At 35.7% G+C, this 27,994-nt stretch overlaps 1 protein-coding gene across 1 annotated transcript; it reads left to right on the forward strand.

The window, feature by feature from the left end:
- The first annotated feature begins 354 nt into the window (after window positions 1-354).
- lpl (lipoprotein lipase) lies at window positions 355-27,957 on the forward strand. Its single transcript, XM_002933992.4, has 10 exons — window positions 355-623; window positions 7,271-7,446; window positions 10,395-10,574; window positions 11,187-11,298; window positions 12,933-13,166; window positions 13,292-13,534; window positions 19,187-19,307; window positions 20,436-20,618; window positions 21,585-21,689; window positions 24,584-27,957. Coding segments are annotated over exons 1-10 (1,452 nt in total). The 5' UTR covers window positions 355-526; the 3' UTR covers window positions 24,585-27,957.
- Window positions 27,958-27,994: the final 37 nt, after the last annotated feature.

The following is a 27,994-nucleotide window of genomic DNA, read 5'->3' on the forward strand; positions in this document are numbered from 1 at the left end:
AAATCAGCCAACATCAAGGGATAATGGGAGTAGTAGTTTTAATTTTCAGGTTGGGGTTACATTAACCAGTGCCCCCTTGTTCTAATGTCTGCCCTACTTATTAGAATGTGTAACTTCAGACAAATCAGATAAAATATTCTGCACCAGAAAAATAGCTCACATTATTTTTATACCACAACAAAATTGAACTTATATAACAAATTAAATTCTCATGTTTTAAGTTAATACCTCTCTATTAAATCTTTTATTATATAAAAAAAAGAAAAACATTTTGATCCCTGGCAGTATTGCTTTGGAATGAACTTTGGGAACCTCCTTCTTGTGGGAGGTAAGAATTTGCATATCAATCACAACATAAGGAGAGTACAGGCGGCAGAGCAGACTCCTGTGCCAGCGAAATACTTTCATTCAGTTCACTCTTGTTTCTGTAGCATTAATCAAAGGCTGCTCTCCCAAGTTGATCTGTTAGGGAAATCTCAAGAAGAGGACCATTGTTATTCAAATTTAAGTGAAGTTTGGAAAAAACATGAGCAGTGGGGAATTCCTTACACTGTTTTTGTGGATACACTGGCTGCTGACCTGCTGCAGTGGAGCTTTAGCAACTACTGAACCTTCTAAAACAAGTAAGTTTCACATTTTTTTTCATTTTTATTTGCAATGTAGCTAAATTAGATTTTTCTTTACTTTGTGATGTTTTCATGTACTTTTAAACCTATATTTGAATAAACAATTATTATAGTCTCAGCTAACATAAAAGTTTAAGCAAATCCAGCTCAGTTGTGCGGAAGTGGATTGTGTTCTTATTTTAGAGAAGACAGCAAATATTTTCCTTTGAAACATGATCTCTAACAAAGTCTCCTTTTTTCCCTAACATGTTTCACTGGCTGTTACTGAAAAAAGTGCATAGCTGGAGGACTCAAACAATATAAGTTTTCCTTTTATTATATCATGGGAAACTTTGACAGCCCAAGCCTTTCCAGGGCATGGCTCAGTAGCTGCAAGCAGTTTACATGTCTTTTCTTGAAAGAACTGAAATGGAGATTTTGAAATAATAATTAACACATTATAGGTAGTTATACAATAAATATATACACACATATACATATTAAGCACATATTAATGCTCAATAACAATTGTGAAAGAGTGAAGAATAAAGTAAAAGCAAATGCAGCAACCTAACAGCACAGATAAAGAAATATTGCTGGAATGCCGTGTAGGGAAATGTGCCTTGTGAAGACTGGGGGGGGGGGGGGGGGGGGGAGTGACATGTGCTCTCAACTTGGAAAGATCCTTGCCAATGAATGAAAGTGCTTTTAATGGGGCTAACAAAGTAAATTACACAATTACTGAGCTAAATTAATTTACTCGTGAAATATATATTTGAATGGAAGTGCCATTAAGTTGCATATGTTTTTAAAAGATGGTTTGCAACTTTTTGCAGGGGTAACCATAACATGCAGACAACTGAGAATCTGTTGTAAGCAAACAATAGAACCATTCAAAGCAAATAGAAAGTTTTGTGTGCTTTTGCACCTGCAAGTATAGAGCCATGCACGCAATTTGTGTGTGGGCTGCCTTTTTAACCACAGAAGTAGAGGTGACCGATTGTTACCTCTGTGCAGCACAGAAGTATGAGAAAGATTTTAACCTGCTAGAAGGTCACTGTGGCTCCACCTACATCACCCACCCCCTTTTTGGCCATTCTGATTGGCTCCTGAAACATCAGCTTGTGGGCCGGTTAAAAAAAAAAAGAAAAAGCAGAAAGCTTGTTACTGTTGGCAGCTTTGGTGACATTTGTAAAATTGTTCAGCTTGGAAGCTTTCCCAGTACTGTTGCCTCGGGACTGTTTATCTCTGACATGAGTTTTCGCTGGTTCATATTTCATTCACTTTGTTTTCATGCGGGTGTAATTTCTTAATCGTTTTTCTCTTTAAGTATATTGATTTCCTAGGCGCACTTTTGATTATTATGATTGTTAGGAAACAGTCACATTAGTCAGATGATACAGCAGGTTTCACAAAGCTGCTTTCATTTTTATATGCGTACCACGTGCAAGATACATTAGTCTTATAGTTTATATATTGGAAAAAAAGATTTGTAACCAAATAATTAAAAAACATTTTTCCTTTATGGATCCATACAATAAATGAAAGATATTGAATTAAAAGTTGTATTCTATTGAATAAAAACAAAATATTATTTTCTGTTTCAGACATTAGTTTCTAAATGAATTATTCATTTTTTATTTATATAATACAAAACAGAATGAAAGGGCAAGTAAAGTGATATTCAGTGGGGGGAGGCTCACTCCCCAGTGAATATGATCACTAACCTTACTATACCTTAAGTGCTGTGCCAACTATCTCTTCTACCTCTCTAGTGTCCTGGACACCATGTATGCACAATAATAGAGATTTCAGCCTTTATTACGCTACTGTGCATGCATGTTGTTCTGGATAGTGCCAAAGATCTCTGTGGCATCATGATGGTGCAGTGGAGCTCATAGGATAATACCCCATGCCAGTGCACTTTTCAGAGTACAGGAAACTTTGTTCAACTATGGAAAACAAAGTAAATTACTGGTGGGAAAGCATTTTGGGAATTTTTGTTGCCTGGGATAGTGTAGATTTCTGTCCCTGTATGCCATCATCCTAAAAGTGACCTTGACATGTATGAAAGTTTAAGACCGTAGGACATCACACTATTAAAATAATAAATTGTGCATTTTAAAGGATAATGTTCCCCTTCTAAAATGCATATCATCAATATATATATATATTAGATTTTTTTCAAACTTTCACTCAAATCCAGCTTAGCAACTTTATCCTGGATGCGCTCATTTAAATCACACCAGTATCTTATTTATACATACAGTATATGCAGAGACTTATAGCAACCAAAAAGATGTTTGTCTTTAAATAGATGACCAGTAAATGTTACCTGCTGATGGGCTGCTATAGGTAACTTCACCTGGTTAAAATGTGTGTTTTTTTTTTTACATGACCTCTAATAATGTTGTATATTCTATTGAATAAGAATTTGATGAAATATGTTGTTACATTTTTTTGATTCAAAATATAATTGGGCGTTAATTTAGGGACCAATCGGCATTTTTTAAAACATATTTCCTGTGAACACAGATGCTTGGCTCTTTTAGACAGATGTTTAATGTAAGCTTATGGTAAAAAAAATCATTAGACAGAAGAGCTTTTGTGTTCTTGAAGTTTTCACTTTCCACTTGGCGATTTTTTGATAATGTCAATAGTACTTGATTCCTGTGACTGCTCTACTGTGAACTAATGTTACCAGTGGTTCTTGGAAAGCGACCTTTGTTGGGAACTACCCAGCCAAGTTAAATACTAAGAAAATGCATATCTTTTGGAAACATTCTGGCTGTCTATAATGAAGTCAGAAACCATAAATCAGCTCTGTGTAAACTCTGGTTGCCCATACTAATAAACTATATAATCTGGATTTATGTAAAAAAAAAACTACTTTTACATACAGAACAGACATATCAGTAATACAACATAAAAAGGTCTGTATACATTTTAGCACAGCTATTAAGTTTGTGTTTCCACTGTAAAATAAATGATGTGTTCTTTAAATTTCTTGCATGCTATGTTATGCAATCCATCACAATCCCTACAATCATCCATTACAAACAACTCATTTTGGCATTTCTAAAGATGGGTGTTTCCTTTTAAGCCACCTGATCTATACAATTTATAATATTATTTTATACCATATTGGGCATGGTATAATCCATTCAAGTGAATGGGAAAAATTCAGACGGCAAGAAAATTACTTGAGTAAAAAGCACTGTAAAAAAACAACATAAGATGTGGCAATGACTGTTTTTATACAGCACTTTCCAAGTGACCGCTGCTTTTTAACGCTGGTGATATGTGGTGGTTTTGATCAAGCTTTTGGGTTACAGCACGAGATCATTGATCTCTTGATGTTCCCATTTCAGATAAAGATATAGTTAAAAGAGAGACATATAGCATAACTAAAAACCCATCCAAAACCCATACATTCTGGTATCTTATGCAAGCATTTCAAATATATCTGTGTTACAAGATGATCCTTAAAACAGCAGGACAACATATTTTTGCATGTGTCCATTTAATGTAAAAGACTCTGAAAGGGTCCTTTATAGAGCAGGTGTTTGTTTTCTCTTTGTATTGCAAATCTTATCACTGTACTGGGCATTCTCATTTCAGCAATATCAGTTTGATAAATATCCAACAGAGAAAAAAAAGATTTTCTGTTATTATAAAACAGAAGCTTGTACTTAACTAACTAAGGTGCATGAAGCTATATTTGTGGCAAAACAATCTTATTGAGGTTTTAAATGTTTAAATGTTTTCAGTAGATGAGAAATGGAGATCAAAATACCCCTTATCCAGAAAACCCGAGGTCCCAAGCATTCAAGATAATAGATCCCATACCTGTACAGGAGAATGCTTCCATGAAGTAAATGTTAGCATTAACTCTGGAAAATAAAGCATTCGCCATGGAATAATACAATCGTACATAGATTAATTTGTGGAAACTCATACATGCGCAATGGGAGATATTTAATGACTGTAAAAAAAACAACATAAGATGTGGCAATGCCTGTTGTGTATACAGCACTTTCCATGCGTCCACTGCTTTTTAGCGCTGGTGATGTGTGGTGGATTTGATCAAGATTTTGGTTCACAGCATGATAAATTGACCCTTTAACATAAACATTTGATGTTCCCATTTCAGATAAAGATATAGTTAAAGGAGACATATAGCATAACTAAAAACCTATCCAATCTTGTAGGTAATAAAATAACATACAGTGCTGGTTTTACTTTGGGCAAAAAATTTATATTATCTTTAAAAATAGCCCCGTTATTGGAGCTCCCTATAGATCTGCTATGGTCCCTGTTTATGTTTCAAAATAGGCAGTTACAGATATATAGAGATAACTTAAATGGTACTTATTTTTATTATCTACAAGTTATCTCTGTCTATCTGTAACTTCCTAATGTATTGCTCATTAACACTTCTCTCTGATATGACATTATATATGTTGTGCCATTCCAGCTTTCATTTGTATTTTGCTTGATGAAGGGGCCTTAGAGCTTGGAAAGCTTAAAATGTATATTTATTGTTAGCCAATATAGGTATCATTTCTACAATACTTTGTTTGTGTTTTGTTTTATAACTACATTCCTTCTTCCTTCTATATTTGGGAGGGTATAATACACTGGCACGATCTTGTTTTTCACACACTATGTCTCCTTTAAATATCACTGCATCTTACCTAGTACTGTAAATAGGCAAGCCATTAATTTATTAGCAATTTGGAACAGCAATTCAAACTATAAACAATGTCAGCTACATCAGAAAAGACAGTAAATCAGTAGCAGGGAGCAATGGAGAGAGAGAGAAAGAATGCTCTTTAATGCCATGCTATGACATTTATTAAAAAATTTTATATTTGTATCCACTTAAATAAAAATAAAGAATACATCTAATAGTTTATTTACAGTAGTAATCAGTTTTATTAATAGGAGCCTGCAGTATTCCAACACATGATTTCAAGAGATGATATATTAAATGTAATGTTTGTCATTAGGCTGGTAGTGTTCTAGTCATTCACACTGCTATTAAGACAGGTTTGACCTGACAAGGAAAATTCTTCTCTTAGCCTATGGAAAACATTCATCTGAAACATTATATAGAGTGTCTAGCATTCTGGTATCTTATGCAAGCATTTTAAATATACCTATGTTACAAGATGATCCTTAAAATAGCAGGACAGCATATTTTGGCATGTGTCCATTTAATGTAAAAGTCTTAACTGAAAGCGTCCTTTCTATAGCAGGTGGGTTTTTCTCTTTGTATTGCAAAGCACTGTACTGGGCATTATCTTTTCAGCAATATCAGTTTGATAAATATTAAACAGAAGAAAAAAAATTCTCTGTAATAATAAAAATGAAGCTTGTACTTGACCCCAACTAAGCTACATATAGCCATATTTGTGGCAAAGCAATCCTTTAGGGTTTTTTTTAATGTTTAAATGTTTTCAGTAGACTTGAGAAATTGTGATTGAAATTACAGAAATACCACTTATCCAGAAAACCCGAGGTCCCAAGCATTCAGTAAATAGATCCCATACCCGTAGAGGAGATTGCTTCCATGAAGTAAATGTTAACATAAGTCTGGAAAATATAGCATTCACTATGGAATAATAAAATCATACATAGATTTAGTTGTGGAAACTCATACATGCGCGATGGGAGATATTTAATGATCTCAACAAGTAGATCTTTGTATATAATCAGATCTTTGTGTTTATTGTTCTAATTATTCTCAGATACAAGGAAACTGCTTATGGTTTGCACTGGACCAGCGCAGCCTTTGCTTTTGTTTTATATTTCCTGTTTACAAGTAAAACTTTTGTTGTTTATACAAAGCCCAATATTGACACCCAATTCAAAAATTAACTGGCAGATTACAGGTCCTTGTTTCGGGCCAAAGCATTCAATTTTTTCAAACAATATTTGTTCATCTGAGTAAATACTGCATTCCCAGTACTATGTATTTCTCTGCTCCTGTGGTGTTATATGCATAGAATGAATGGCCATGTTAATGGAAAAGGTTCAACAACATCCCTTTGCCACAATTAAAATTGTAAAGCATACTAAGGCTACAATATATGTTGGCTTCATGCAACTTTTCAAAACAGTGCTTAGCTGCTTATACATATGTAAGATAACATTGAATAAAATATGATAATGATAGGTAATGGTAGTTGTTTTATCCCTGAAATTTACAACTCATGGCCAGCAATGTGAGCAGATGTGTTCTGTTTTTAAAAGATAATTGCAGTATATTAACAGATAACTAAAAAGCAGAAGCCCTGGTTTGGTAAAGGAAACTATTATAGAGCAGGGATGAAGGCAAACAGTACATAAAGTCTTAGTTTTAACTGGTGCTGACATCTGTAATGCAGAAACCTAAGATTGCATTACCCCAGACTACATACGTAGAGTAGGGAAGGTTTCCATCTGATGACTAGTTATTTTGTTCTTGCTGTCTGCAAACTGAAATTTCTATTGAGACAGCGCGAATAGTAAAAAGTTAAGCAATAGCAGCTGCCTTATATTAACTAATGTACTCGTGTCCACTTGGGTCATGTGACCTAATGACGTAATTTTCTTTATGATTCCAATGTTTTATACAACTAAGTGAAACCATATTTCATTTTTGTTTAATAATCATGTAGGTCCAACTACGTTAAAGAAAACTGACTTTAACAGTATTGAGAGCAAATTTTCCCTAAGAACTTTAGAAGAGCCGGATGATGACACTTGTTATCTAGTACCTGGTCAAGAACACACAGTGGATCAATGTAATTTCAACCACACAAGCAAAACATTTGTTGTAATCCATGGATGGACGGTAAGTTATGTATTTCTTGGGTAGAGGGGGCAGTCCTCTTTCTAATTATGCATGATACACTACCAGAAAACTGTGAACTGTGATGTGAAATTTGGGAAATGAAGATTATTTTTAATTATTTATATGTGCACTTTCTAATTTTAATTAAGTTCACTGTCTTCTCCAGTGGAAACAAATCTCTATTGGTCAAGCTCTGACATTGATAAAATGTGGTTTTATTTCAGTAAAAAAGTATTAGAGCCCATTTGTTCCACCAGTTTAAGTTGCCAAAAAAGTCATATTAAATATGCAAGAAAATACAACACCAGTTTCTAAAGCTGTCCTCGGGCAAGGCTGAGTTCATGTTCTCCCAGAACCACAATGAATGATGCATTCCAAAACCGGACATATCAAATTGCAAAATGGCTCCATCTGTGTTCATTTCTGGACTTCCTGAAAACATGTACTCTTAGGGGCTGATTTACTAACCCACGAATCCGACCCGAATTGGAAAAGTTCCGACTTGAAAACGAACATTTTGCGACTTTTTCGTATGTTTTGCGATTTTTTCGGATTCTGTACGAATATTTCGTTACCAATACGATTTTTGCGTAAAAACGCGAGTTTTTCGTATCCATTACGAAAGTTGCGTAAAAAGTTGCACATTTTTCGTAGCGTTAAAACTTAACGCAACGAAAAATGCGCAACTTTTCGCGTAAGTTTTAACGCTACGCAAAATGCGCAACTTTTTACGCAACTTTCGTAATGGATAGGAAAACTCGCGTTTTTACGCAAAAATCGTATTGGTAACGAAAAATTCGTAAAGAATCCGAAAAAATCGCAAAACATACGAAAAAATCGCAAAGTACCGATCATTACGAAAAAAACGCAATCGGACTCCATTCGACCCGTTCGTGGGTAAGTAAATCAGCCCCTTAGTGAGCGTTGAAAATGAATATTAGAAGTAGAGTTGCTAGATCTGTTCACAAGACCCATAAACATGTCTCTTTTTGGTCAAGACATCCAGACAGTGGCACATCAGGAAGATGACACGCTACCCAACAAATTATGCATTGTTTTGGGGTTTCTAAGCAAATAAATAATCACTGTGCCCTATTTGTTATCCCTGTTCTCTGGACATGATTTTTAAAACTATGCAGTTGAAACTAAGCCAGTTTTACTACAGGTCTGTCAACTGGCTTCTGCTAAATGGTTAGTAGAAAGAATGGTTAAAGTGATACTGACACGAAAAAACTACTTTTCAAAATATGAATATACATAAAAAGCTACCTATAGGTCGTGTTGACAGTTTTTTGCTGACAGGTTTGGTTTTGTAAGTAATTGTTACTTGAAGTTCCTAAACCTGACTGTTTTGCCAACCTGACTGTCCCTTCCCAACCTGTCAGTTATAGCTTCTAATACTAACAGACAAATATGGCTGCCCCCTCATAGAGGAACATGGGGGATCAGACAGGTAATGTAAATGCATCAGGCAAACATTTTAATGGAAAAATTATAAAGTTCTTGCAAAGACAATGTTATGATAGATGTAAAAAAAGATTTACTTTCTGGTGTCAGTATCTCTTTAATAAGAACCAACAGGAAAAAAACTGAAAGAGACTCATTTTAATAGCAGTTACATTTACTGAAAATGTAAATTCATGTATATTATAGGGCTGTTTAGAATAACATTTTCTCTCGATATTCCAAAAAATGTTTTAGGGGGACATCCCCTTTAGTATATCAGTCTTTATTTTGTGCTCTAAAAAAATGCTGAGCTGTACATAGACTCATCCAAGGACATCAGATTCCTGCTTTGTAGAGTTTAGGTACAGGGAGATTAAATGACTTACTTGCTCAAGGCCATAAAGAACTAACACAGCAATCAATAGCACAGGCTTAACACTTAAGACATTTGCTTTCCTTGCACAAAGTTTAGTTATAAGCAGAAAATTATATTGCATGGGAAGTGTAGTTTATTGGTATTGCAATCTTTTGCTTGCATATATAATAAAATCACGTTTTCAGGTAAACTAAGCATAAGCAACAGTGATGGATTTCAGATAAAGTGCCATGGTAATTGCACAAAATTTATGGTCAAATACTTTAATGTTACTTCAATAGAAATTGCATCTACAAAAAGAATGTGCAGCTCTCGTATTTTATAATGGGCAATTACTTTAATTGTTGCTTAATTACAAACAGCATCTACCAAAAAGGATGTGCAATACTGCTATTTTACAATTTAAATTCTAGGAAAATTAGTAATGGTTTAAGCATTTGTGTATGTGTACGATACCCATCTTTCCCTCATAGTATAATAGGAAACAGTTTATGGGTACTTTGACTAAAACACTGATCAAAATGTTGTAAAACAATAATCCTTATTTATCATGTAAATACTAGATCACAATTAGTACAATAAATATGTAGTTTTCTAGCCGGCAATAATACTTATATAATATTATTTAACATATTTTATTTATTTAACACATTAATTACATTTTAACATTATTAACTACATTTATAATTAGAAACGCTTTTTTAATCTACATTTTTACTTAATAGTTAGTATCAATATTGTTAAGAAGCAACACAGTGTGACTTATGGCAACGGAATGTTTTAGTGAAGTATGTGAAATTCATTTAGAACATACAGTATTTCTTGGCGCAATGCCCAATGCTGTTTACTGGTAGTCAACAAAGATCTTATAAACTAAACCCAAAAATAATGATTTTTTGTAGAAAAACCCTCTTTATGGCCTTATTTCAAGATGCCCCTCTACATCCCAAAAACACAGTTTCTTTAGAATAAAGTGTAACTTCGAAGTTCATAAGACCTGCAATCTCAGCTTTACCTGAGTTGGCTACCTAAATATGTATTTATATACACCAATCAGTATTAAACCTACTAATGGAAAATGTGTGTTATAAAATATTAATATTATAAACATTAATTTGTATTTTAGGTTACAGGCATGTTTGAGAGTTGGGTTCCTAAACTGGTAGATGCCTTGTACAAAAGAGAGCCAGACTCCAATGTCATTGTTGTTGACTGGCTAACTCGAGCCCAACAACACTACCCTGTCTCTGCAGAGTATACTCAGCTGGTTGGACAAGATGTTGCAAGTTTCATTGACTGGATGGATGTAAGTATGATCTGAAATAGCTAAATGTTTACTATATGTTATAATATCTTAAGGTACAATACATTTTTTCAGTAGCTCAAACACTTGCACAAAATTATTTTAATTTCCTTAACCACCACAGGGATGAATTACCGCAGGGGTTTATGGAGATATGGTTCTAAAGCCTTTTACAAAAACATATCTAGGGTTCAGCAAACCTTAAGGGTCCATATTGATGTATTTATGATTGTATAGGGCACCATCTGGTCAAACAAAGCCCTGGTTCCACCATAGTTGGCATATCTGATGGTTGTAAGGCACAATGTACAGAGCAAGGGACCCCTATAGTTAACTTTCCTTGAGCACATATGCTTTATGACACACCTTATAAAATGCAAGTAAGAGCGAGCAGAGGATGTCCATGTACTGACCATAATATGGATTAGAAGGGCAACATACAATAAGCCCCTTAGAAAGTAGTTCACAGCCACAAATCTTGCCCCACTGTCCCGGAATACTTCAGATACTATTGCAAGTAGCACCATTTGGTGGAGGAACTACAAGCATGTTTTTGCTATGTTGCCAATGTCCAAAATGCAGATTAAAGTTTAAGAGAATATGTTTCTTTAACAGGATACAATACAATATCCAATAGATAACATTCATATCCTGGGATACAGCCTTGGGGCTCATGCAGCCGGTGTTGCTGGAAGTCTGACAAATAAAAAAGTCAACAGGATAACTGGTGAGATGCAATTTCTTACATAATGCAGAATGCTGACAGCAAGCAATATTATAACCTAGTCATACCAGTGATGACTGTTTTCTAGTAACGCTGCGGAATATATTGGTGCTTTATAAATAAATGTTAATAATAATAACTGAATGGTGACTGTTGTTGGAATTATCTCCATTAAATTAAACACCTCAGGGTGTGCATTGTCTGGAGGCTGAAGAATCAAGACTTATTTACGTTTCTTGACATCCTTAAAAATTTACCCCATATTTTTTCCAGGATTTATGCCCCCCCTGTACGCCTACATTTTTTTTCTTTGCATAATTAAAGAAAATTATTTTAGGAAGTAGTGATGTGAAAGTCAGAAATACCACAGCCCAAGCTTGAGAACAAATATTTATACCTGCAATGAGATCCACGCTAAAGTGGGGGGGGGGGGGGGGGGGTGGCATGGCACCGCAGTTTGTTTTCATCCATAAAATAGTTAATTTGTTCATAAGATTATTCCCCCTCACCTTTACCCAACCGAATCTTACACACTTTCAGTGTTGTCAGATTGCCTATTTGTTTCATCAAATATTGCTTCATGTTTATACACACGGTGTTAAGAAGCTTGTAATCAGAACTTGCAGATGCAAACAAAATAAATTAAGGGTAAATGTCTACAAGCACCATGTTTACAGCTAAAAGTACAGTACAATACTAAAAATGTACATGTGTAAAATAAAACAGTGGACTGCAGGTCCACCAATACTTATACAGGTATGGGATCCCTTATCCGGAAACCCATTATCCAGAAAGCTCCGAATTACAGAAAGCACGTCTCCCATAGACTCCATTTTAATCAAATAATATATAATTTTAAAACTGATTTCCTTTTTCTCTGTAGTAATAAAACCGTACCTTGTAATTGATCCCAACTAAGATATAATAAATCTTTATTGGATGCAAACAATCCTATGGGGTTTAATTAATATTTTATTGATTTTTTAGTAGACTTAAGGTATGGAGATCCAAATTTACAGAAAATTACAGAAAGATCCCTTATCCAAATATCCTTGGTCCCGAGCATTCTGGATAATGGGTCCTATACCTGTATTGTTGCAGTGCAAGGTAAAGCTGTGAGGCAGATGGATTAAAATTCCCATAGCTTGCTGGATAAAGAACCCCACTTAAACCTGCAGGATGCATTACCCACATGACAGCAATTAGTAGCTGCAGAAAAGCTGTATCATGCCATATTGAATGGACATTTAAATCACAAAACTTTGGAGTGTAGCAAGTCACCATATGCTTTCCTGAAACATTAATGCTTACCTTTACTGCCCAACCAGAGGGCAAGCACATACAGGCTTCGATACAACTACTGCTAGCAGGGCCAATGTTGGTAACATAGTTGTAGCCTTAGTAAAAATCATGCTAGTGTTTCTTTATTGGTTCCCTCTTGTGACATGCATTTTTATTAAAATTATCAAACAAGGTAATTGTGCTACTGAAATCTTCTATTAGTAACTGAGAAAAAAGAGGAACTGTCGCTTCTTATTCAGTCCAAACAACTATGCTATTATATTCATTAAAAGTAGAAATATGATTTAAATTTTCTTTACAGTATATTAAACATGCAACTTCTTAATCCTTCACAGGACTGGATCCTGCAGGCCCTACCTTTGAATATGCAGAGAATGCTATTATTTTGTCCCCTGATGATGCCGAATTTGTGGATGTCCTCCATACTTACACTAGGGGCTCTCCAGACCGTAGTATTGGTATTCAAAAGCCTGTAGGACATATTGACATTTATCCAAATGGTGGAAGCTTTCAGCCTGGTTGCAATCTCGGGGAAGCCCTCCGACTTATTGCAGAAAAAGGATTTGGAGGTAATACATTTATATATGTCTGAAAATAGTGATTGACTTATACATTGTTAATGTCTTACAAGCAGCAAGTATGAAGTCCCATTTATGTAAAAGAATATTTTCCTTCTTTTTTTCTTTTTTGAAAGATGTGGACCAGCTTGTGAAATGTTCTCATGAACGCTCCATTCATCTCTTCATTGATTCTCTGTTGTATGAAGAAAAGCCAAGCATGGCCTATCGCTGCAATTCTAAAGAAGCCTTTGAAAAGGGGCTTTGCTTGAGCTGCAGGAAAAATCGTTGCAATACACTGGGTTATAAGGTCAACAAAGTTCGGGGAAAAAGAAGCACCAAGATGTACTTGAAAACAAGAGCTCAGATGCCTTTCAAAGGTATGTTTGAATCGGGATTCAAAGCAGAATATTAATAAACAATCTACACTTTTCATTTATTTTGTTTTGTGTAAGCAAATATTTTTTTACATATTTATTTTTGGTTGGAACAAAGAGATAAAGAGAACTGATTTTTTTTTACTTAAAAGCATAACACCAGAAATTATGTTTTTATTTACATTTTATTTTTTTATTTACTTTTGATAGAACAGTAAAATAAATTCCTTTATTTTGATAATGATCACAAGGCAGAAAAACAAACATTCAGTTACATGAGAATAAGATTTTACAGAGGTATAAGAATACATGATTCAGTTATTCTGCTAATTTCGGTTTTATTAGTTCATTCTAAAAAAAACCAAACTGTTTTTGTGCTAGTTTAGCAGGTGAGTTCTCGGGCTTACTAGTACAAACTGGAATTTGCACAAACACTATATTATAGCATTTTAGGACTAACTAGAGAAAAGCAGAATAAACTGAAGTACACTTTTGCAGACGTGCTTCCGACTGAATGGCAGAGCTCATTTAAAGAGAATGTGATAACTGTAATATTTAACCTTAGGTAACATCACAGACACCTGCGTAGGCGTGCCTCAACAAAGGTGCATATAACAGTAGATGAGATTGGAAAACCAGTTTTTTTCAAATTCATTTAAAGGAAAAGTAACTAAAAAAATTTTAAGTAAAAAATCTATTCTACCCTGCCCCAATAAGTGCCCTATCCTGCAAACCATTTATTATTTTGAATTTAGGGGATGTGGCCGGCGGGGGGCACCTCGGGGGGGTGTGGTCCCCCCAAGGTGTACACTTTAGTGCAAATACATGGCGCTGTGTAAAGGAGCGGATCCTCTTCTCTTAGCCTGCAGAAAAAACATTAGCTGAAAGAAGCAGAACCAATGCCCCATGTCCCCTTGGCGTAATTCTGGTGGAAAACGAGTGCTTCATATTCATATAAGAAGCATTTTTTGTGTATGTGGTTACACATACGGAGTACTGGTACTAGTACCAGTTTGCAATATATTTATTCCAGTTTGATGTTTTATACATTCCGTATTTACTGATTACAGTACAGTACAGTACTGATTACAGTACTGATTACTGATACAGTACCCTAAGGCCATGGCATATGTAATTGTTTAAAGTTTTTGCTTGCCATGTAAAAAACACAGCATTAACATTACCCCATTGGTGCAACGATTATTAGAGACTAGAACTGATTTTCATACAAAACTAATGTGAGATGTGACCGGATGGGATTCATCCCAGGGTATTAAATGAGCTGAGCGCTGTGATTGCCAAGCCTCTTCACATAATTTTTCAGGATTCGTTGAGGTTTGGCATGGTGCCGAGAGACTGGCGGATTGCTAATGTGGTGCCGTTATTTAAAAAGGGATCTCGTTCTCAGCCTGAAAACTATAGGCCTGTTAGTCTGACATCAGTAGTAGGAAAGCTTCTGGAAGGGGTAATAAGGGATAGGATAGTTGAATACATTGCAGTTCACAATACTATTAGTTTGTGCCAGCATGGTTTTATGCGTAACAGATCTTGCCAGACTAATTTAGTTGCCTTTTATGAGGAGGTGAGCAGGAACCTTGATGCTGGAATGGCAGTTGATGTCATCTACTTAGATTTTGCTAAAGCGTTTGATACAGTACCTCACAGAAGGTTAATGATCAAATTGAGGAATATTGGCCTAGAACATAATATTTGTAATTGGATAGAAAACTGGCTGAAGGATAGAGTACAAAGAGTGGTGGTAAATGGAACATTTTCTAATTGGGCCAGTGTGGTTAGTGGAGTACCGCAGGGGTCAGTCCTTGGTCCTTTGCTTTTTAACTTGTTTATTAATGACCTGGAGGTGGGCATAGAGAGTACTGTTTCTATTTTTGCTGATGACACTAAATTGTGCAAAACTATAAGTTCCATGCAGGATGCTGCCAGTTTGCAGAGCGATTTGACAAAATTGGAAAACTGGGCAGCAAACTGGAAAATGAGGTTCAATGTTGACAAGTGCAAAGTTATGCACTTTGGTAGGAATAATATAAACGCGAACTATCTACTGAATGGTAGTGTGTTGGGGGCATCCTTAATGGAGAAGGATCTAGGGGTTTTTGTTGATAACAAGTTGTCTAATTCCAGGCAGTGTCATTCTGTGGCTACTACAGCAAATAAAGTGCTGTCTTGTATAAAAAAGGGCATTGACTCAAGGGATGAGGACATATTTTTGCCGCTTTATAGGTCCCTGGTAAGGCCTCACCTTGAGTATGCGGTGCAGTTTTGGGCTCCAGTCCTTAAGAAGGATATTAATGAGCTGGAGAGAGTGCAGAGACGTGCAACTAAACTGGTAAAGGGGATGGAAGATTTAAGCTATGAGGTTAGACTGTCGAGGTTGGGGTTGTTTTCTCTGGAAAAGAGGCGCTTGCAAGGGGACATGATTACTCTGTACAAGTACATTAGAGGGGATTATAGGCAGTTGGGGGATGTTCTTTTTTCCCATAAAAACAATCACAAATCAGCGCACCAGAGGTCACCCCTATAGATTAGAGGAACAGAGCTTCCATTTAAAGCAGCGTAGGTGGTTTTTCACGGTGAGGGCAGTGAGGTTGGGGAATGCCCTTCCTAGTGATGTGGTAATGGCAGACTCTGTTAATGCCTTTAAGAGGGGCCTGGATGAGTTTTTGAACAAGCAGAATATCCAAGGCTATTGTGATACTAATATCTACAGTTAGTATTACTGGTTGTATATATAGTTTATGTATGTGAGTGTATAGATTGGTTAGTATAGGTTGTGTGCTGGGTTTACTCGGATGGGTTGAACTTGATGGACAATGGTCTTTTTTCAACCCTATGTAACTATGTAACTATGTAACTATGTAACTATGATTTCTAATCATTTTAATTCAGCACATTTTGGAAACATGAGGCAGTGAACCAACTTACACATTGCAACACACATCACAATGTAAATTTGCAAAGCTTAGCCCTGCTTTTTGGTGTAAACATCAGTGAATCAGTAACAGGATTAATAAACACTTCTAGATATTCCGAAATTCTAGCAATTGTGCTTATAGTGAGATTGCAATAGCCTGCCCACTATGTAGCTGCGTTGAGCAAAGTTTGCCAAGTCTAGTAATTCCTAGTAACAAATCTGATCCTTGCTTTCAAACAACTGACCAGTTAATGCTATCTGCCTATTGGTTGCATATTTTATTTTTTTTATTATATAGTGCTAGGGCAATTGCTATCTTTTTCTAAAAGTGATTCTTAAATACAGTTTTTGTTAGTTGTTAAAAGATACTGACAGATTTAAAGAAATAAGAGGAGAGCAATATTTTGGAAAGTAAAGTTGACATTATTAGTACTCTACTTGAATGTGGGTCAGCTAGGTTCAGACTGCCAATCTGTGGGTTCTGGCAAATGCAAGAGGGACTGCAGTAAGATGCTATAGGCAAGTACTATTTATTAGGCTGGTGGGGGCTGTTTGGGCCTCTGTGTGCTGAAAATGTTAGGGCCAGACTTGGGGTCTGCTTCAGGTGGTATATCTGCTCTGCGCACTGGCTGCAACTTGTTCCCAGTTGTCAGCCTGTAGTTGCTTGTACATAATTGAACTGTATAACAGAATTTGTAGTAAATGTAAAAATATATGTATGTATGTATATGTATGTATATCTTTATTTATAAAGCGCTACTTATGTACGCAGCGCTGTACAGTAGAATTCATTAATACAGACAGGGGGGTTAAAGATAATGGATAAATACAAAGTACAACAATAAATACAAATAAATACAAGGTACAGTTGCAATAAGAGTCAGAAACACAAGATGAAGGAGGTCCCTGCCCCGTAGAGCTTACAATCTATATGGGAGGGTAACTAACAGACACAAATAGGCAAATATAAGTGCTATAGGTCACAGTGGGTGACATTACAGTATATGTGCCAGTTTCCAGATCAGGTGCTGGGCGAGTGCTCCATAAGGTAGTCTTTAAGTTTAGTTTTAAAAAGACTGAGGGAGGATTCTCTCCGGAGGACATCAGGGAGGGAATTCCAAATGTAAGGGGCAGCCAGGCAGAAGGATTTAAGGCGGGAAACAGCAGTAGTAGTGGGGGGCGCAACCAAACGGTTGCTCTGCGAGGAACGAAGGAGACGGCCAGGAACGTGCGGAGACACCAGGGAAGAGATGTAGTGAGGAGCAGAGGAATGGAGGGCTTTGAAGGTTAAGAGAAGGAGTTTGTAAACTATTCTTTGTTTAACAGGAAGCCATGATAAGGCCTTTAGCAGGGGAGGGGCCTGAACTCTCCTGGATGAGAGGAGGAGAATTCTGGCAGCGGTGTTTAATATAGACTGTAGGGGGGAAAGATGGGAATTAGGGAGGCCGGTTAGCAGCAGGTTACAATAGTCAAGTCGGGATAGGATGAGGGCATGCATAAGCAGCCTAGCTGTTACAGTAGAAAGAAAGGGCCGGATTTTGGCAATATTGCGTAAGAAAAAGTGACAGGTTTTGACAGTGGTGTTAGTATGGTCAGAGAAGGAGAGACTGGAGTCAAAGATCACCCCCAAATAACGCATGGAATTGACAGGGTTGATGAGGGTGCCTTCAATAGAGATAGAAAAGGGGGGAGTAGGACCAGGTTTAGGCGGAAAGATCATTAGTTCAGTTTTTGTTAGGTTGAGTTTGAGGTGGCGTTGGTTCATCCAATTGGAGATAGCCAGGAGGCAGTTAGAGATTTGAGTCTCAGTTTCAACTGTTAATGAAGGGGTCGAAAAGTAAATAAGATCTCCCAAAGACAGCGTGTAAAGGGAGAACAGCAACGGCCCAAGTACAGAGCCTTGGGGTACCCCCACATTAAGAGGAACTGGAGATGAGATTTTGTTAGCGTAGGAGACAGTGAATGACCGGTTAGAGAGGTAGGAAGAGATCCAGGATGCAGCCTGACTACGGAGACCAATCGAATGCAGAATTTGCATTAGGAGGGAGTGGTCAACCGTATCAAACGCAGCCGATAGATCTAGGAGGATAAGTACAGAAAAGTGACCACTGACTTTGGCAGCCTGAAGATCACTCGTAACTCTGCACAACGCTGTCTCAGTAGAGTGCGCAGGCCGAAAGCCAGATTGCAGCGGGTCCAGTAAATTATGTGCATTAAGGAAGTTAGTGATACGGGAGAAGACAATGCGCTCTAAGATTTTGGAGGCAAGCGGTAAAAGCGAGACAGGACGGTAGTTAGAGAGGCAGGACGGGTCCAGCGTGGCCTTTTTAAGGATGGGCTTGACACAGGCCTGTTTGAAAGAAGAGGGGAAACTTCCAGAAGACAGAGAAGAGTTGAAGATGTGAGTAAGAGCCGGAGTAAGCTCAGCAGCACAGTGTTTGAGAAGAGAAGAAGGCATGGGGTCTAGAGAGCAAGTGGTGAGCGGAGCTGACAACAGAAGCCGGGAGACTTCAGAGCCAGTTACGGGACCAAATGAGCTAAGACATGCAGAGGGGGGCTGAGGAAGGAGGAGCTGGTTAGTATTAGAGGGGGGAATTTGATATGTAGTGATAATATTACTGAAAGCTGTTATCTTTTATTACCTGCAGCACAAATGAGTTGTTATTAAAATGTATTCTTAAATGGCTTCCTAGATATTTAATATATTATTCACTTATTTTTAGTTTTCCATTACCAAGTTAAAGTGCACTTCTTTGCAAAGAAGAACTTGACTGTAACCGATCAACCTTTCTTAGTTTCTTTGTATGGAACCCAAGGAGAAAGTGTGAACATGCCTATCACGATGTAAGTATTATGCTACTAAGAATGAAACCTAGATCACTATAATACATTTTAAAGGAGTACTCTGGCCAGATATAACTTTTCCCCCTTTAAAAGTACCACTCACTTTTTTTTGGAGAGTGTGGCTGTGCATAGCTGGAGCTCCTTTTACACTGGTCCTAACAAGCTGTACTTTTAGCTTGTAGCCCACTGCACCATCTATACAGTCCAGTATATCCACATTCCTTCCCTTAACCAGTGTGCCAGTGTGACCAAGTCTGCCCTCTAGCATTACTGCACTGTTGCATGCCAGCCATGGATTTTTAACAAGGCTGGTGGCATTGAATGTAAGTAGAGAGTGAGATGGATCTGCTGAACATGCTAGTAGTCATCCTAAGCAGCCTTAGCAATAGCCAAGGTGAAAGCCATTTTAATTTAGGTTAAGTGTGCCATGTCATTGTACTGGATGGGAGGCAAGGTTCCACTATGAAAAATAATCAACTTTTTAAAATGAGCATTAATTGTCTCATTGATTAATTTGGTTAAATGTACTATTTTTTTTTTATTAACCTTGTGAATTATTATGAATCATCATTAACCTGATCAAATTTAGACCTAGAGGTAAAATTAATCCAGCCCTTATTTTTCCTCAGTAGGTCTAATATTAATAGTTAAAAATGGCTAAAAATACATGAAAAATGAATTATGTGTATTGGCCTAAAATATTGCTTGTCCCTATGGCAAAATAAGTTACATGAAAATTAATTAACTCAATATTTTAATTGCCATGGGAAATTGTAATAACAACAGAATGGGCTTTCTGTAAAGCAACATAGATTTTAATTAAACAGCATTTGTCTACCATCTCAGTGCTATGCAGGTATCTTAAATTTTGTTATGAAATCAATTTTTGAGGCACAATGAAAAGCTACATACAAGATTTCCTATATTACTTGTAAATGGATACAGATTTTTGCACAGGAAGCACATATTTCCTTATGACAAACAGACTTATATCTATATTGCATACCTTATAAATATGTCACCCCGTCTTCTGTCCAGGTGTATTTGGTCAGAACATACAACAAACAAGCATAGAAATATGGTGGAATATACATTTTATTTAATTACATTTTCTCTATTATTCTACAGACCTGAAATTTCTACCAACAAGACTTATTCATACTTGATCTACACTGAATTAGATATTGGAGATCTACTGATGTTGAAAATAAAGTGGGAAAAGGACTCCTATTTTAGTTGGTCTGACTGGTTCACCGCTTATTTATTTAACATCCAAAAGATCCGAGTAAAATCCGGAGAATTCCAGAAAAAGTAAGAACCCATCCATCAGTTACATATTTTATATTATGTGTTTCTAATTTTTTATTGCTTTATAGGAATTAAAATAATGCTGACAAAATTCTGTATTGAGATTTATAAGGGAAGCAAATGTTTAGAAAATGAACAGATTTTCTATATGGCATGATTATCTTTTATTCAAGTAACACAAATGTTTTATGTAGAGCGTTTTAAATAGATTGTTCATCATTCACAAGTACACATTTTACAAGACCCTGAGCCTGATATTGCCCTATGTCTTTCATTATTTATGTATCATAGAAAGCAAGGAAGCTTTTAAACGCTAAATACAAAAGTTTAGGTTTAGCAAGGGGCACCATGACATTCTTTAATCCATGGGCTGTATCTGCCATCTAGAGTCTATTCAGCAGATAATAGGCTTAATAATGGATTGCTCTGGACTTAAGACAGTAGTAAGTCCAAAATTAAAGTGTTTGCTGATTAACGAGATCCATCCACAAAAGGTTCAGAGAATGATTCTTTTGACATCAGAAAGGTCTTGATGTTCATATAGTTTCCAAATTTAGAAATAACTTTGTATTTTATCAGATCTCTTTACAATTCCAATGGTTGAATGCATTTTTATTCTAGTCACTATACTAGGCAATCTAAAGACTGACACCTTATGTACAGTACACTGGTGTGAACTAAGCTATAGGGCCCATTCCGTCCCTGTAGTAGTATAGCTAATCCCTTTACTCTGGAAACAATGTAGTATTAAGCTGCAACCCATATGCATAACAGACTTACTGGCTGCCTTTTATGTGTTCTGTCAAAGCTTATTTTGAACCTTTCAGAAACAGAGGGGTCTCCTTTACATCCCATATCTTAAGGACCCCAGGATACTCTACATGCATTATATTCCATGATAATCTTTAAGACCATAACTATGTTTTTTATATTTTCAGCATAGTTAAATGATGTGATTGATTTTTACAGGTTAGTTTTCTGCTCTAAAGAAGGCAATTTTGCATCACTGCAGAGAGGGAAGGAACCAGTAGTATTTGTGAAATGTAACGAACACGCCAAAAAAAAGCAAGAATGGTAAGAAATGTCCTTCTTTCTCCAACAGAAATATTTTCTCTATACCCTATAAAATAGTCATAATGCCATAACACAGATACCTAAAGCACCGAAATAGTAGTACATGTAGTACATATCATTTAAAGGAGTAGTTCACCTTTAAATTAACTTTTAGTATGATGTAGACGGTAATATTCTGAGATAGTCTGCATTTGGTCTTCATTTTTTATGGTTTTGAGTTATTTAGCATTTTGTTCAGCAGCTCTCCAGTTTGGTATTTCTGCAACTATCTTGTTGCTAGGGTCTTACATTTCCTAGCAACCAGGCACTGGTTTGAACAAAAGACTGGAATAGGTATATTAGAGGGACAGAAGAGGTACATAAGGAACAAAAAGTAACAACAATAATAGTAAAATTGTAGCATCACAAACCCTGATCCCGAAAATTTGAGATGCAGGGGGATCCGTGGTGAATAACCCTGAAGGCATTTTGGATAGCTTTGCAGAATTCTATGAAAATCTGTAAAAATTAAGATCAGCTGAATTCTCTCTTCCTCCTTTTCCCAGAAACAGGGAACTAGACAAGGCTGTCCCCTCTGACAGCCAAAAACAATAAAAGATCGTCAGCATACAATGCCAATTTGTCCTTCAGGGGATTACATTTAAATCCCTGTTTAGCAGAAGTCTGTCTGATTTTAAAAGTGGTTCCATTGTGATAGCAAATAATAATGGTCACCAATAATGGTCTCCTGGAGGAAAAATTGGCATTGTCTGCTGATGATCTTTTACTGATTTGGCTAACTATCAGGACTCCCTGGCCCCAGTATTCAAAGTACAGAACTTTGAAGCCTACAAGGGATTTAAAATAAGTAACGAAAAATCAGTAATACTTTCCCTAGACTCAATTTCAGACCAGTTCATAGACATACAAGGGTAATTTTTTTCGCCATTTCGCCAATTTTTTTGCAGTTTTGCAAATTTGAAGTGAAACAGGACAGATTCACACATCACTACAGTTGATCTATCCAACTAAGAGGACAATTGTATGCCTGTTATAGGCCAATTCCAAAATGCTATAGCTGTCTGGTCCAATCTCCCCCTCACATTGTGGGGGAGGGAGAACCTGTTCGAAATGGTATACCTGCCCATATTTTTATAGGTTTCAAAGGCAATATTTAAAAAAAAAAAACTACAAAAAAATGGGCAGCCGGCCAGCGGCTTACGGTCCTAGATGCCAATTGACCCCCATTTAAAAGCTGGAAAGAGGTAGAAGAGGAAGTCAAGTAAATCAAAAATTATAAAGAATAAATAATGAAGGCCAATTGCAAAATTGATAGAAATAGGGAATGCTATAACATAACTAGATGATAAAGGTGAACCACTCCTTTAATGAGATATTAGATATTTATGGAGTTAAGGTTTATTTATATTGTGATTTTTTTCCCATGATTTTGCACATATTTAGTGAAAATCTCAAATAGTTTATTTCTATCATGTTAAGCCAAATAGTGGCCTAAATAGACTCAAGTCACATATCTCCTTTCATTTTAAGTTAATAAAATGATGAATGAGGTAAAAAACTGGATTATCAACTTGCTTGAATGGTAACAATATATTTCCCATTGAATTCTATGGCATCTCAACAGGTTTTTACCTTTGATTCAATTTTTAACTAAAATGCTGAATTCTGACTATGGAAATACAACAGGCATCATAAGCCTTGTAAATTAGAACAAAAAAAAAACACCCTGAACATCTTAAAGACAAGTGTTTTTTCATGTTGTTCCTTGTGGTAGATCTTTAATAAGTTCCAGCGCAAGAAACTGCATGAAGAAATGCAGCCTGTTCTTTTCACTGTGTTTGTGTTCACTCGGCTGAACAGAATATCCAAATGCAGGTGCAACTTGATGCATTAGTAATGTGAGAAAATTTAAAAAGAACTGGGGGAGACATAAGGTCATGTTTAACGTTAGGTTGGGCATTAAAAGCCTTTCAGAGCTTTTATGGCTGTAAATAAACCCATACCAGATCCAACTTAGTATCATTATGAATATGAATTTTTACATTTTTATTAAGAACCAAAAATTAAGAAAAGGCAGAAGTTTAAAATCAAATTAAGTTCCATATGGGACCTTTGAGCTGTTATTCAGTTATACCCCCCAATGTTCTTAAACAGCCAGTGCTGGGAGTAGTGACTCAACTAAAGCTGCGGGGCCTCCGCTGTGTCATTCTTTCTCACACAGTGCAAATGGGAAACACAAGAATTCCAAGCATCAGAAGCAGATGAGTCCAAATTGCTATCAGCTGACTATCTCTAGTACTGCCTGAGGCTCCTGTTGCCTTTCATTGGAAATCTACTTTGCAGTAAACTGGTGTGCAGCTGTTCTGCGTTGTCTGGTTTTTCGGATAAGGGTTATATTTACAATTGGAATCACCACACTACCAATGTGGATTCATGCAGCTTAGTAAACATCACTGGTTTATTTTTACAGAGGAAAAAAGGATTTAAAAAAAAAAAAAATGGATAAAAAAGAGTCTGTATGGAATGGTCTTCCTGTAATTTAGAGCTTTCTGGATATCAGGATTCAGGATAACAGATCAGATAATTGTCAAATGAAGCTTTATAGCCAAAGTAAGACTTCCAATGCTAGGTCAGTCTTTTAAATGGACTAATAATAATCTGTACATGTATATGTACTCAGTACAGTATGGTTTATTATCCTTTGCCTTATATGTACAAGTACAGAATTTATACAAAATACTTTTATTTTCTTTGTGCCTTCACATCGGGAACTATTTTAACGAATCTGTGTTTCAAATTGAAATTTACATAGGCAATACATTTTTTAGTAGAACCATCTTATTCCATGTTTATATTTACTTATTAGTTTACATAAATCTTTGTTTGTTTTACAGATGTGAAAAAAGTTTTGCACAAAATATTTGCCAATACTGAAAGGAAAAAGCCATCTTCGCAACTGGACCTACAATCTCTATATACATGAAATCATATTCCGTTTAACAAGAGCAATTGTTATATGTGAGGGAGAAGTTGTGCTATGTACTGAAAGAACAAATGAGAAGTTCAAAAACAGTCTTGAATTTTAACCCTAGATTTTTATGCCACTTACTGCAAATATTTATTATATAAAAATATTTATATAGTTAGAATATATACATATATTCATGTAGTCATGTGGAAAATCTAGATAAATATGCACTTATTTTAAGGAGGTGACTTGAAACTGCAGTCTTGCACTCCATGTATTTATTTGGAGATATTTGAGAATATACTGTGACAAAATACATTCATGCTGGGCAAGAACAAATACCATCTTTTTGTTGTAGGGAAATATTTAAAGATAGGTTTTATATGCTTAACATATTTCTAGTGCCCTGTCACCATTCCTATTTATTTCTACATTTGCAGTATTCTGATCTTAGAAGCCAATTCATGCAGGGGTTAGGCAAAGGCAACAATTCATTTTGAACTTTTAGGTATTTGCTACTATTTTTTGCAAGGTTATTCTTTAAGCTTGAAGCATATATACTCTTTAGACAGTGAAATGAGATGTGTTTAATTAGGACTAGAGAAATATGCTACCTACTGTGGGTTCACTTTGGCATGCCCATTTTATTTGTGGTTTCCTTAGAAATCATTGTTACAATATATATAAATGGAGTGATTTAATGTATACTTCCTTGTTAATGTCAAAGTTTTACCCTCAGTTTTATTTCTTTAACTGTGAGGCAGTAGGGCTTATTTACTAAAGGGGTGCAAAATGCAAACATTAAAGCAATTAACTATGTTTTGTAAACCTACAATGCAACATTACTTACATGATTTCAAGCTCAACAACCAGCTGCAATCAGAATCGATTATAAACTGTGCACAAATGGGTGCAAGCAGTACCTATGGGGTAATAGGTGGCATGCATGTAGGACATAGATGTTCTATTACATACCCTTTCTTTGGGTGTAGTTCTGGTGGCTCAACAGTGAGGGCCTATTAGAGATTCCAGTGCACAGAGATGACTGGATTGTGGATCCCCCACCTCAAGGTGGTCATTGAGAAAAGATCCGTTAGATTGGTGACCTGATCAACCAAGTAGATATTTCAGTGTATAGCCAGCTATGCTAAATGTTGTTCCTTGTGCCTGACGCATAAAATGGCATTTGGAACAATACAGATGAATGTACATTTGTGCACAGTGTATTTCTTGGTGAAATTCACTTATGCACTTATTTTAGTGCCTAGTGATAGTAAATAAGCCCTTTTATGTGTGAAGAGAAAATCCCTTCACTCGATAAATCTATATTTATAGATAGTTAGGGCTTTTCAAAGCTCCTATATATGTGCTCTAAATATGGTTTCATAATTCACTGTCTATGGGCAAATTATAGAAAAAAACAACTTATGGTTGGTAATACTGAAAAACTTGCAATACATAAAAGCAATTACAATTCCCTGTATCCTCCAGTGTCCCTTAACATCAGACAGAGTGCCAGTTAATAGAAACATCATAAACATATTATATTCCTCTCACACTTTTCTTTTTGTCATTTATCATTTTTATAACACTGGCTATATATAGGCTAATATTGTTTACCAACTCTTTAGCAAGCTGGTACCTTATTGAGTATAGAGCAAGAGTGACATCAGGGCATGGATGCAGACTATTGCCTATTGGAGTATATTCAAAGGCCCCTGTTGTAAGCAGATCGTTGGCCTGGGTGGTACATACTATATAGTACTTTAAGTTAAAAAAAGACATAGGTCCATCAAGTTTAACCTTTGTAAGAGAATTAGTAGCCTAACTACTAGTGTGTATGGCTAGCTTAAATCAGATTTATATAATCTCAGATAAATATCAACTTGGTCTTTCCCTAATCAGACACCATGATGAGTAACTGTCAACACATCCTGTTTTTTTGCCAGTAAATAATATAAAATCTTTCTACTGTTTGATGTTACATACAGTAATGTTACTAGAGATGAGCAAATCCATTAATTCACACCTTATTTAAGGTCCGTTTGAGTTACTAAATTGTTACTAAATTGAGTTACTAAAATTCACTAAATTGCATTTAGTATATTAATTAACAGAAAATACAGAGGACAGATTTGCATTCTATGAATCTGAGATTTAGCTAACCGGGTGTCTTTCTCAATTCTTAAGTGTTTCATTTCTTCTTCAATATGGATGAGCCTTGAACAAATGCAGAATGGTAACATTTCTTGCATTTAAATTTATAGTAGGTAGTTTTCAAATTAGTTATTCATAAAGCAGCGCAATGGATAATGTTTATGGCAAGGAGTGGAGATGATCAGTCAAAAGACTGTTGCTAAAGTCATGCACTTTTTTTAAATAGAGCATGATATATTATCTTGTGTTGATTTTTGTAAAGTAGATTAAATAATCCTACAAGTGATCTTTCTATAATTGTATGTCTATAATCAAATAACAATAAAAAGAATTTTGTAGTATAGAATGTTTTATCTGTAGGCACATTAATGATGGGAATGACTACAGAGGAGGTTATAACAAAATACTAGCTCTTTTAAGTCCACATACCGGTACTCTTGTTCATAAGAGAGTGTTAAATTCAAATTAAAAGGCACAATTACAAATGCAAATACAATGCAATGTAAAGCTGGAAAAGACTGCAAATTGTCATGTTTTTACACACAATGCAACCCACAATTCTTTTTAAAACTCTAGCATAATAGCAGATGCCTACTACACAGCATTCAGCTCAAATTGTGTAAATCAAGCACAAGTAGCACCACAAGCTTTTGTTAGTATGATCAGCGTCACTGTAGGCATGTGAGTATGAGGGGCAACAATAAGAGCATGAAAAGCAACTTCCTGATTTTGCATTGTGTAAGGAATCATTAAGAGTTGTGATTAGATTCTGTATCACCGCCAAAACACTTGTGTTCTGTGTATCTGTCATTTCAAAAACTGGAATATGCCTCTTTAGTTGAAAATTTGGCGCTGTGCTTTGAGATAAAATAATTATACTGATTATATATCAAATGAATAAAATGGTTTGACTGTTACGGAATAAAGAAAAACAACTTGTTATTATTTATTTACTGTTTATATGTAGTTTAGTGTAAGATGTATTTGTATATATTGTAGAACTATGAAAAAATTTTTTACTCTCTTGTATATATATATATTTAGTTATTTTCAAAACCCTTCATATATAATTAGATATTTTATTATGGTTTTTTTTGATCTTTGAACAAAAAACACAAAAAAATAAAGGATATCAGAAAAAAATCATATTTTGTTGTAATTCTATTTCAACAAGGATTTT

This window comes from Xenopus tropicalis, chromosome 1, assembly GCF_000004195.4.
Source record: "Xenopus tropicalis strain Nigerian chromosome 1, UCB_Xtro_10.0, whole genome shotgun sequence".
NCBI lineage: Eukaryota > Metazoa > Chordata > Amphibia > Anura > Pipidae > Xenopus > Xenopus tropicalis.